The following is a 12,108-nucleotide window of genomic DNA, read 5'->3' on the forward strand; positions in this document are numbered from 1 at the left end:
GTCAACGCCTAAGTTTGAATGCACTAGTCCATTAATTCACATTTAGCCACACTTAATTAAAATCGTAGCTTACAGGTGAAAAAGTGAAAAACACTTGAAAGCAGCTTAAAATGAAATATAAAAACATCATTCAAACAGGTAAGGCATATTTGACTTGGCCATGACTGTGCCTCTCTTTAGTTTCATTCATATTTGATTTATTAAACAAAGTAGCTTAAATAACCCGTCATTCAGTGGCTATGTCATTATGTACTGTAGGCCACTAGTAATTTAAACCCCTCAAAAAATACTGTTTCAGCTTTTATGTCCTCTTCCCTAATATCCTGCTTCGTAACATTTGAGTTCTACTCAGCCAATAGAAAGAAGGCAGAGGCTGCAAAACATCACCAATATCATATAAAAAGCTACTGTTCACAAAGAAACGTAACGCGATGCACAACATTTGCTCTGATGAGAGCACACGTCTGCGGTGTGTCAGATTTGATATGTGTGGCCGGTAAATGATTGAGCCTAATGAAAAATGGTACCGTTCAAACAGATATTCACTGGGGAATGACAGCACACCTAACGGCATTAAGGTACTGCGAATTAATTCTGCCTTGATATCGATCAGATTTCCTACATACGGACAACCCATGTGTGTCTGCCAGCTTGCTTCAGGCTCGGCAGTAGGGAGGAGACAGGGTGAACTCAGGGTTTCTTAAAGAAAACCTGCCAGCGAGCAGGTTTGGTTCACAGAGTCAGTTGCCATGGTGATTGACTCAGAGTTTGACTTACCTTTCTGTCTGGAACTGAACACCCAGAGTTTCCCTCATTTCAGGGTTAACACACTCAGAGTTTTCACTAAACCCGCTTTCTGGAATATGGAATACCCCCCAGGGCTCAGCAAGATGTTCAGCGTGACATGGAAATCATGCAATATAGTAAACAAGCCAACGGTGCTGACGACAGATCGGAAATGTGTAAGATTTCCCACAAAAGTATCTGTGAGCTGTAAATTCACCACTTCCAAGCAGAGGATGGAAGATTATTTCGAAGCCTTAAGGTGGAAAGTTTCTCCTCCTCTGTGCCACTGCATCACGTCCACAGCTGTTTGTACCAAAGAGTAGCGTCAAGAGCGCTCACTCTGCAGCAAAATCTGAGGACCAAAACGTCCCCAGAAGTACACTGCACAGCTGATGACTGGCTGCTCGACTTGAAGCAACAAAACCTGATCAGTTTTTTTTTACATATTAAACTGCTACAAGTATATAAGTAGTTAAAATTAGCTCAATAAAATTAGCAACAAAAACATCAAGATAGCATTTACATATTAATACATGAATAATACAACAGTATAACACTGACAGTATTCACTCTGCATTATGTGTACTTTTACTTTTCATACTTTAGGTACATTTTGTTGCTGATACTTGTGGACTTAACTGAAATTTGAAATGCAGGACTGTTGCTTGTAACTGAATATGTTTTCAGTGGTGGATTGTAGCTCAGTATTTTAGTACTTTACTCAGGTACACATTAAAGGTACTCAGAGGTCAATATTGTACTTTTTACTGCACTCCATTAGTCTGACAGCTTTAGCTCCTTCCTGTCCAGTGAAAAGCATGTATCTCCAGATGTGTTGATGCTGAATGTTTGTGATAACCTGAAGGATGAAGTGTTCCTTTATGAGCTGAGAAAATTCTCCTCCTTCTGAAGCTAAATAAACTCTTTAAAAACCCTCTTGGATCAGCTGAAAAGTCGTCACACAAAGCTGAAAACAGGCTGTTTTATGACTCTTTAGAATCGTGGTTCTCACAGGACAGCCACGCTACAGACATATGATGATCTTCTAGACCATGATGCATTGCTGTAGATTAAACTCCCCAACAGGATATAAAGGAGTTCAAATGAGCTCAACCTGAAACATGTACAGCAGTAAAATGACACATACACATTAATGCAGCAGGAATATTAATCCAAAACATCAGATAGAATAAAACACTGACAGCAGGGAACACTTTACTGCACTATCAGTCATTTTACACATACTTCTAATAAATGTTCCTGATCAAACTTTTACTGAGGGAAGGATTTGAAGAGAGGATTTTTACCTGTAGTGGAGTATTGTCACAGTGTGGTATTAGTACTTTGACTTCAGTAAAGGATCTGAATACTTCCTCCACCTCCCTCTTGGTGACGGCCCACTGAGAGGTGGAGCAACAGTGAAAGAGGAGAGCTTGACAGTCACATGACCTGAAGTGAAAGTGAAAGTGTGTGTGAGTGACAGCAGAGCTGCAGTGGAGACGAGTCTCTCTGTTTCTCTCTAAAGAAACATTCAACTGAATCCAGCAGGTTTTTCTCAACAACAAACACTGGTGAGTTCACTGTCCTACAGAGACAAAATACACTAAATATTTGGTCAAAGTTTAGTTCAAACCACAGTCTGACTGTTTTACATCTGTTTTACCTTATAAAGAATATTATACCATAGAAATGTGTCAGTTTAGATAAAAACAACATGTGAATTTAGCCAGAAATACAAAACAGAGGTAAAAACCAAAGCACAGTGACTGAACTACAGTCACAGCTAGCGTTAGCTTCAAGCTCATTTACAGGCCTGTTTACTGTCTGAACTCTGAGCTCCACTCAGACAGGAAGTTACAGTCATGGCAAATGAAAATTGTTTGGCCTGCTTTCAAATATTTCCACTCTAATAACAATATAAGCAGCAGTGTAGCAGTATTGTTCTATTATTTGATGTTTGATGTGACAGTAATGGAGAGTTAGTTTAACATAGTTTGATTATTTTTGAAACTTTTATTTGAATAACTAAAGTTTTCAGGTTGACTTTAACAGTGAACTCTGTTTTTATCTGTGAAACAACACGAGCTAACACTCACTCCCCACTGCAGACCAGTCACACTGGTTTCCACATGTTTTCATATGCTGGCACATTTAATTGGTTGCTTGTTACCATGGCGACCAATTAATGGCAGCCCAAATAAGCCCTGAGGAAATGCAGTTATCCTTCATATTCATATACTATGCAGACCTGCACAAACAGCATATTTATCAGATTTCAGATGAATGTCTGATGTTACTCATATTGATGTGATCTCTTCCAACCTTCCTGTGTCACTGACAGCATCCCAGGCAGGTGTGCAGACCAGGTGTAAACATAGCGCAGGATGGATTTACAGGAGACACATGCAACGTTGTGGTCGGAGCAATAAACATGAATTAAGTAAAGGCCGATATATAAGTGAAACATTATTACTATGAAGAAGAATGGAGCAATTAGGCTGTTATTAATGAAGACAATATCTGATGACTGAAACACAAACAAACAGTGGATGAAGAGTTTTGGTTTGTGTTCATGAAACTTGAACGTGACCATGGATTAAAATCACTTCAGGCTGCAACAAGGTTTAAGCGTGAGTTTACATCAATATGAACCAGCGGTGGAAGAAGTACTCACATCTGTTACTGAAGTAAAAGTAGTAATACCACAGTGTAGAAATACTTTGTTACAGTAAAAGTCCTGCAGTCACTATTTGATTTGCAATAAAAATACACAAGTATTAGCATCAAACTAAAAGTACCAAAAGTAAAATGACTCATTACCCAGAACGTCCAGTTTCAGAGAAATATACTATATTACAGGATTATAATTGTTGATGCATTAATGTGTTCATCACTTTAATGATGAAGCTGTTAACAGTGGAGCTAATTTTAATGACTTTATACACTGGTTTGTAAATTCCCCCCGGGGTCAATAACATCTTAACTGATAATACATCTGGATTTATTTGTTGATTATAATTTTTATTCTGAATCTGAATAAAGTCATTACTGAGCTTTTTGTAATGTCTGGGTTTTGTCTGTGTCAATTTGTCTTTTTTTCTTAATGTCTGTACTGTATTTCTTTTTGTATCGTCAGTACTGTACAGATTGTCTTGCCATGTTACTGTCTGGTTTGTCTCTTTGTTTGGGACCCCCTCGAAAACGAGATGATTCATCTCAAGGGGCTATCCCATAAATAAACAATTTACCAATTTACCAATATTAAATTAATGTAGTGGAGGAATAAGTAGAATGTGTCTCTCTGAGATGGTTTTACCAAAGTAGAAGTATAAAGTAGCAGAAAATGGAAATACTCAACTAAAGTACCTCAAAATAGTACCTTAGTACAGTACTGTAATAAATGTACTTAGTTACTTTCCATCTCTCTCTCATGTTTTTGTGTCTTATTATATCTCCTCTGTGTTTCTGATGAATGTGTGCAGGTTAATGTTTGCTAATTTCTTCATAATTAGATTCAGGTTCAAGGTCATATTATATTTTGTAAGTAGTATTTTGAGGAATAGTATTTTTTCTGCAGGCAGTCAGAGTAAATGTTTTAGAATTAAGATCTCCACGTTATCATTTATTTTCTGAGCTTGATCTCATAGAAATCCCACCGCTGATGTGCACATCTGAGCTCTCCTTCACTCACAGCAAATTCATAAAGACCCTTTACTGTTAGTAAACAGTAGTTTTTTGGTGGGTGGGGCTTAGCTGGAGGCAAAACAATTCTCCACAGACATTAGTTCACAAGTTCTGTTGGTTTGTTTCAGGCAATGGAGTGTGGGAGTGCACTCTGACACAAACTGGAGCGTTGATAAATTGGGAGCGCTGTCTGAATGTAGCGTTGGGTTATCCAGAGCAGCGCACTCTCAGAGTGGCAGAGCGCACTCTGGACACTCTGTCTGTGGAGACGGAGCAGCAGAGCGCCGAGCGGAGTGAATGTGTGATTAACTTAACCGTTGGTTCATTCATGTAGAAATATAACGCTGCGTTTCTTCCACCAACAGGGCTCTCATTTTAGTGTAGAGCGTCAGACTGAATTTACCAACGCACCATGTCAGGTCACTCACTCTCCGGGACCGCCAGTGTTACTTGAATAAGTAAACACTGACCAACGGGACCAGACTGGCCGACCCGTATGCTCTCACTCAGTGGATGGATGATGTCACAGGAAGCCAATCTTACAAAGGAGGACCACACTTGTTTGTTTTGCTATGGAAGCTAACGTTAGCTAATGTGCTAAAAAGTTAGCGTTGCAGAGAAATCCAATCTTCCTCTTAATCCCTCCCCAGTTTCTGATGAGGTGGACATGATAACCCTTAATACACATAACCTTATTCATCCCTACAACAGGAAATACTTTTTCCCTAACCTGATATGAAGTGTGCGCTGCACATGTGAGCATTTTTGATGATGGCCTCCGTCCAGTCCTTTGGTCTTATCACATTTAACCATAGTTGTCTTTGTTTTTGTTGACGGGCAGTGGCGGCTGGTTTTGAGCCATGACTCCTTCTATTCTGGCTCCCAATAACACAACAAGACAAACACATTTTAACATTCCTATGGAGCCTACAGCCCTGTGGGAGAGAGGCAGCTGCACCTCCAGCTGATAAAATGATGTCATTGTGATGTCGGCTCTAAAAGGCTCTACAACAGAATTCAGGATGACTCTCCTTATATTCCACTAAGCATAGTTTGGTTTTATTCAACAAATAATCAAAAGCTATGTAATCACAGTTTTGATGTTTCTCACTTTGTATCCTCAGAGTGTCGATATGGCTGCTGCCAGCTGTCTGCTGACTGAAGATCAGTTTCTGTGCTCCATCTGTCTGGATGTGTTCACTGATCCAGTCACCACACCATGTGGACACAACTTCTGTAAAACCTGCATCACTGAACACTGGAATACTAATGTCCCCTATCAGTGTCCAAACTGTAAGAAGGTTTTCAACACCAGACCTGAGCTGCAGGTCAACACTTTCATCTCTGAGATGGCTGCTCAGTTCAGACAGTCAGCTCAACAGAAAGCCAGCAGCAGCAGCAGCAGCTCAGAGCAACAAGTTTCCAAACCAGGAGAAGTTCCCTGTGACGTCTGCACTGGAACCAAACTGAAGGCCCTGAAGTCCTGCCTGGTGTGTCTGGAATCCTACTGTGAGACTCACCTGGAGCCTCATCTGACAAGATCAGGCCTGAAAAGACATCAGCTGATCGACCCTGTGGAGAACCTGGAAGGCAGGATGTGTCTGCAGCACGATAAACTGTTGGAGCTGTTCTGTAAGACCGACCAGATGTGTGTCTGCATGCTCTGCACTGTTTTAGACCACAAGACACATGATGTTGTTCCTCTGAGAGAAGAATATGAAGGGAAGAAGGCCGAGCTGGGGAAGACAGAGGCTGAAATTCAGCAGATGATCCAGAAGAGGCAACTGAAGATTGAGGAGATCAAACACTCAGTGCAGCTCAGTAAGGAAGATGCAGACAGAGAGATAGCAGATGGTGTTCAGGTCTTCACCGCTCTGAAGGAGTCTGTTGAGAGAAGCCAGGCTGAGCTCATCGACACGATCAAAGAGAAGCAGAGAAAGACAGAGAAACAGGCTGAAGGCTTCATCAAAGAGCTGGAACAGGAAATCTCTGAGCTGAAGAAGAGGAGCACTGAGGTGGAGCAGCTCTCACGCTCTGAAGACCACCTCCACCTCCTCCAAAGCTTCATGTCCCTGAACACTGCTCCACCCACCAAGGACTGGACAGAGGTCAGCGTCCGTCCACCTTCATATGAGGGGACTGTGAGGAGAGCTGTGAGTCAGCTGGAGGAGACGCTCAGTAAACAGATGAAGAAGCTGTTTGAGGTCGAGCTGAAGAGGGTCCAGCAGTCTGCAGTGGATGTGACACTCGATCCTGATACAGCAAATCCCTGGCTCATCCTGTCTGATGATGGAAAACAAGTTCAAACTGGTGATGTAGAGAAGAACCTCCCAAACAATCCAGAGAGATTTGATACTTGTGTTTATGTCTTAGCAAAGCAGAGTTTCTCTTCAGGAAGATTTTATTATGAGGTTCAGGTTAAAGGGAAGACTAAGTGGGATTTAGGAGTGGCCAGAGAGTCGATCAACAGGAAGGGACAGATCACACTGAGCCCTCAGGATGGTTACTGGACGATATGGTTGAGGAATGAAAATGAGTACAAAGCTCTTGCTGGCCCTTCAGTCAGTCTCTCTCTGAAGTCTCGGCCTGAGAAGGTGGGGGTGTTTGTGGATTATGAGGAGGGTCTGGTCTCCTTTTATGATGTTGATGCTGCAGCTCTTATCTACTCCTTTACTGGCTGCTCCTTCACTGAGAAACTCTACCCATACTTCAGTCCCTGTGTTAATGATGGTGGTAAAAACTCTGCCCCTCTGATCATCTCTCCTGTCAATCAAGCACGTAGGAGCAGTTTGATCAGAGGAATTGTATTTTAACTCAAACTAATAGCGTCAGTCACACAAAGTAGAACAACCATCTGATTTTCTACAGAAAGATTCACTCTCATTTAATGTAATAAATGTATATTATTGGTGATGTACTGTGAATACATTGTTGATTCTTTAGATTCTGATCAATGTGGTTTTTCCTCTTTTTTTCTGTAAATGTTTTTATTTGATGTGTCACGTTGCTACTTACTACTACAACACACAAATTTTTTGACACCACTTGATGTTATGTAATGTGTTTTTTTTTTGTTTTTTTTTTTTGTACTTCATGTACTTTCATTGTTATTGGACACTGTTGTTAAACACTTTGGGTACCTTTGGGTTTTGTAAAGGGCTATAGAAATAAATGTTGATTGATTGATTAATCTTGTTTATTCCAATGACTGCATTAACTGCCTTAAAGACCTTTGAATCATCAAAAACAAATGTACTCAATCTATATACTGATAATGTGAAAAATGATGGTAAGTGTACAGGACTGCTTCTAAAACATTCAAAGGTCTAATGAAATAATTAGGCATGTACCCGATTATGTCAGTTGGATCAGATCCAGCCGTTTAATACGAATATTCAACCATTCTTTTTGTGTTTGTTTTCATATACAGCTCTAACGTTTGAACAGGGCTCAGCAGGACGTTCAGTGTGACAGTGGAAATCATGCAATATAGTTAACAAGCTAACGACAGATCAGAAATGTGCAACAGTTTCTGCAGACACCACATATCAAAACAAAAGCCAGAGACTGTGTCGTATTAAGTATCTGTGACCTGTAAATTCACCACTTCCAAGCAGAAAAAAAAAAAACAAAACGGACAGCTCGACTTGAAGCAATCTCAGTCAAATCTCCGACTTTAAAGGGGCAGCCCGACAAATACATTTGTTTAATGTGGTCTGTTAATGTTTAGTGTTACCATTTAACATTTTATTTCAATGTTCTTCAGATTACTCAAATTTCAGTCAAAACACAGAGACGACCTCAGTCCTGATGGAAACAGGTGTCTCTTTGTTGTCAATAAGCAGACAATGATGTGTGACTCCCATGAATATTAAGCACATTTAGTTGAGCGTTTCTGTCTGCTTTCCTTAACCAGTCCCAGTGATTTAATGTGTGTGTGTGTGTGTGTGTGTGTGTGTGTGTGTGTGTGTGTGGACAGCCGGGGAGGCGTGACTCAACACATTTCTCACCATGCCCAGAGACAGCCGACCTTTGACCTCTTAACTCGCCTCAATATGTTTTTTTCACATTGAATTGTTATTAGTGTGATTAGCGTCGTAGCATGTGGGCGGCTGTTGGGAGCTGAGGGTCGTTCATCATCGGAGCAAGTTGTGTTTAAAGACAAACTGCAGAAATAAATCAGGAGGCTCTGCAGACACATATCTCTGCTATCATGGAGCGCCTGGTCAGAAGGCTGGTGAACATGTATGTTAGCAAGCAGCTAACTAGTGAACAGGAAATCCTCCCATTGCTGTTAATTATCTGAGGAAATGTTGCAGAACTTATTTTGACGCAGTGGTTGGAGGGTGTGCGTTTTCCTTTGGATGGAGCTTTGAAGCCAACTTTCGATCTGTTACGTGATACCATGGGGTTCACAAAGACTTTTTCCCACTGACTTACATTGTGAAAGAGACATTTGTGAATCAGTGGATACATTTTTATGACTGTCACCAGCCCCCGCAAAATGACTCGTTTCACCACCAGGATTTGGTCCATTCAGTCCGATAACATTTCTTAAGTGTTCTTGAGAGCCCCACAAAAAAAAATCATTTTATTCCCATTCAAGTTAGCAAAGGGCTAAAATGGAAATTTGAAAATTAAGAAAAACGACTGCCCTAGTTAACAGTCTTTGTCCTGTTTTAAACATTGTCCTTACTTCAAAACCACAGCATGTTTTGCACAGGTAAAATGGAAGACAAGCAGCACAAAACATGGAAGGAGGGAATGGAAGTTTATGCAGATAACTCCTGTGCCTGATGCATCACTGCTGACGGGCCGCTGCATCAGAGGAAACTATGTAATATTTAATATTTGAGACAAGAAGGAGAAAATTCTGCTGTTTATTTTTCAGTTTCCAGCAGTCATCCAGTCACAGGAGTTTAAAAGTTTACCCAAAATCTCTCATGCTGATTTCTCCTAACTCCACCACACCTTTGTAGTTCAAGAACGCTCAGCTATATAATATTTATACAAATAACTTCCTTCTATCAGATGATTGTACTGCTGTTCCACTTTATCCAATATTTCAAGTTCAGCAGTTTTTCTCTCATGTCTTTGGTAGCCCGGCATCAAATTTTATTTAGCAGAGCTTCATGAAAAATAGATTATCTGCAGCATGGCTCATTTACATCTTTAGTTTTAGTAAATAGTCGTGATACGTAATTTTGTGCTTTTGACAAGAACTTGCAGTCGGCTTAATAAATATCCTCACACAACCAAGCTTATTTATTGACCAATAAAAAAGGTATGGCAGCAAATGAACGTTGCACAGGTGAATGTGGATGTTGATGTGCTGCTGTCTGAGTTCACTCTGAATCCTAAACCTCAGTAATGTGTATTTTGGAGTTATGGTGCTTCTAAAGACCTATAAATGGCAGATTGAATTTCCTAAAATGTCTGAGTGTTCCTTTTTTGAAACTGAAAAAGCAAAGGTACCACCTGACAGGAGCCAGATGAACCAGAGGAACCTTGTTCATTGTCCATGTTGCATGTTTTGGCCCCTGATAAAGTCAGAGGGGCCCCTAAGGGACAGATGGATGACAACCAGCCAATGACGCTTTGTTGTTGTGCACTCAGTTGGGTAACAGCAACCCTTCCCCCACATCTCCGTTCCCCTCAGAGGTCAAAGGTCAGGGGGCATGTGGGTTCGTCTGCAGCAGTCGTCTTGTCATTTATTCATGTATTCCTACATATATCATCTGTTTGGATCTATTATTTTATTCATTTGTTTTCTGATATTTATGGAGTTAAACATTGAGCATTGAAATGATGAAGCATTATTTTACAATAAGCTAAACTTTTTAACCCAGGGGAAAATTCACAAGCTACAAAGCAGTGCACATTTACCAGCTGCAACTTTACAACGATAAACACTTAAATGCATCGCTAATTATGATCCAATAATATAATGTATTGATTCTTAATTAAATTAGAATTTGATATGATCCATTTTACTTTTGTTACTTTAAAGCTGAACTACTCCCATTGTCTTCATGTTATTTTTATGGTCTGAGACAGATTAGGAAACATGAACAAATCTCTCCTAAAAACTAGAGAGCTAAAACTCAAATTTGTGATGTGATTCAAATTAACCACAAGAAGTTTGTGCTCTAGAGAAAGGATCAGCACTCAGTGAATAACCTCCTAAGCCCTATGATAAGCTATTATGGCAAGGCTTAACTATACAGACCAGTGAGCAGTGATAACTAACATGTCTTTGGGGTCATCAGGTGGGAACCTCCTTTCACCAGTGTTTCATCTAGTTGGTCCCACGACACCTCCAGGAGGCTAGACAGTGATCTCTGGCGTCCCAGAGACACTCCCCTAATGCCAGGTCTCACTGCTCCCCGCACCAACCCAATAACCTCCTTTACCTTACTTACACATGGCTTTCTCAGCCCAAACAGCACTGCCACCTTCAACAAACCCAGGCTCTGTACATGCGAGCTCCAGGTAGAAGCAGTGCTGTTACTACCTTTCCTAGCACATTCACCATACTCTATTTCACACGCTACATAGCAATTTCCTCCTGAGAGGAAGTGGATCTCTCCACCTAATCTCAAAGAGTTATGTACCCTGATTAGCAGTTCCCCCTGCTGGCCCCCAACTGACATTATTTCTTCGCTTCCAGATCCATTGGCTACATTAACTGCTTCATCTGACATTTCCCTCACTGTCTTCCTCAAACTCTATCCCCACACTCCGAGTTCCCCCAGGAGCGAGACAGCTGATCTTCCTATGAATCCCCTACACCCCACTTCCACTGGACAAATCCTAGTCTTCCATCCTCGCTGCTCAGCTTCTGCTCCTAAGTCTGCATATCTAAGCTTTTTTCTTTCATAGGCTTCTTCCACTGAGTCTTCCCAAGGAACTGTCAGCTCAGTGGAATAACCTATCCGTTGACTCACTGACCACAACACTAAGTCAGGCCTCTGCCTGGTACAAACTATTTCCTGGGGAACAACAAGCTTTCCCCCTAAATCTACTTGCATTTCCCAATCACAAGCACCTTCTAAGCGGCCACACCCTTGCCTCCTCACTAACTTATCCCTTCTGTATTTCTCCCCCTCACGGACAAACTGAATTGCTAAACTCCTATCCTTAACACCTTCTGAATTCACCTGTCTTCATTTCCCTTCGAGGCCTGCAGCTAAACATTTCAACACCTGGTTATGTCGCCATGTACAGTATATCGGCCTTGTGACAAGCTAACTTTACAGCCTGGCAAAATATGCTTTAAGGTTGCGGTACGTGAACACAATGGGCATGATGGGTCCTCATTTACCCACAGTTTTAGGTTCTGGGGGGTTGGTAACACATCGTATGTAGCCCCTACCAGGAATCTAATACGATTCTCCTCCATACTCCACAGGTCCGTCCAACTAAGCTTCCTCTTCTCCACACTTTCCCAATTCACCCACTGTCCCTGCTTAGCCTGGGCCACTACCTTTGCACCCCTAAATATCTCCTCCTGTCTACGTATCTGTTCCACGACCAGCTTTCTTTTATCTTTGAGACCTGCTTATAAAGTCAGGAGCTGCTCCATAGACAGTGTTGTTGTAGGTGACACTGAGAGCAGCCCGGGGAATGTTCTGCATT

General features: G+C 41.2%; 1 protein-coding gene across 6 annotated transcripts in view; it reads left to right on the forward strand.

Moving 5' to 3' along the window:
* The window catches only part of LOC125887010 (E3 ubiquitin-protein ligase TRIM21-like), a 400,559-nt gene extending 392,464 nt beyond the window's left edge, over positions 1 to 8,095 (forward strand). For 3 of the 6 annotated variants that reach the window (XM_049573471.1, XM_049573472.1, XM_049573469.1), the window contains one exon: positions 5,595 to 8,095. In XM_049573471.1, the coding sequence (XP_049429428.1) occupies positions 5,604 to 7,283 (1,680 nt within the window). In that variant the 5' untranslated portion in view covers positions 5,595 to 5,603 and the 3' untranslated portion in view covers positions 7,284 to 8,095. Of the gene's footprint in view, positions 1 to 2,255; positions 2,358 to 4,835 lie in introns of those variants that run through there. The other 3 variants (XM_049573468.1, XM_049573467.1, XM_049573470.1) reach the window with 2 other exon arrangements.
* The last annotated feature ends 4,013 nt before the right edge of the window (positions 8,096 to 12,108 follow it).

The sequence above is a fragment of the Epinephelus fuscoguttatus genome, linkage group LG4 (genome assembly GCF_011397635.1).
Source record: "Epinephelus fuscoguttatus linkage group LG4, E.fuscoguttatus.final_Chr_v1".
Classification (NCBI taxonomy): Eukaryota; Metazoa; Chordata; class Actinopteri; order Perciformes; family Serranidae; genus Epinephelus; species Epinephelus fuscoguttatus.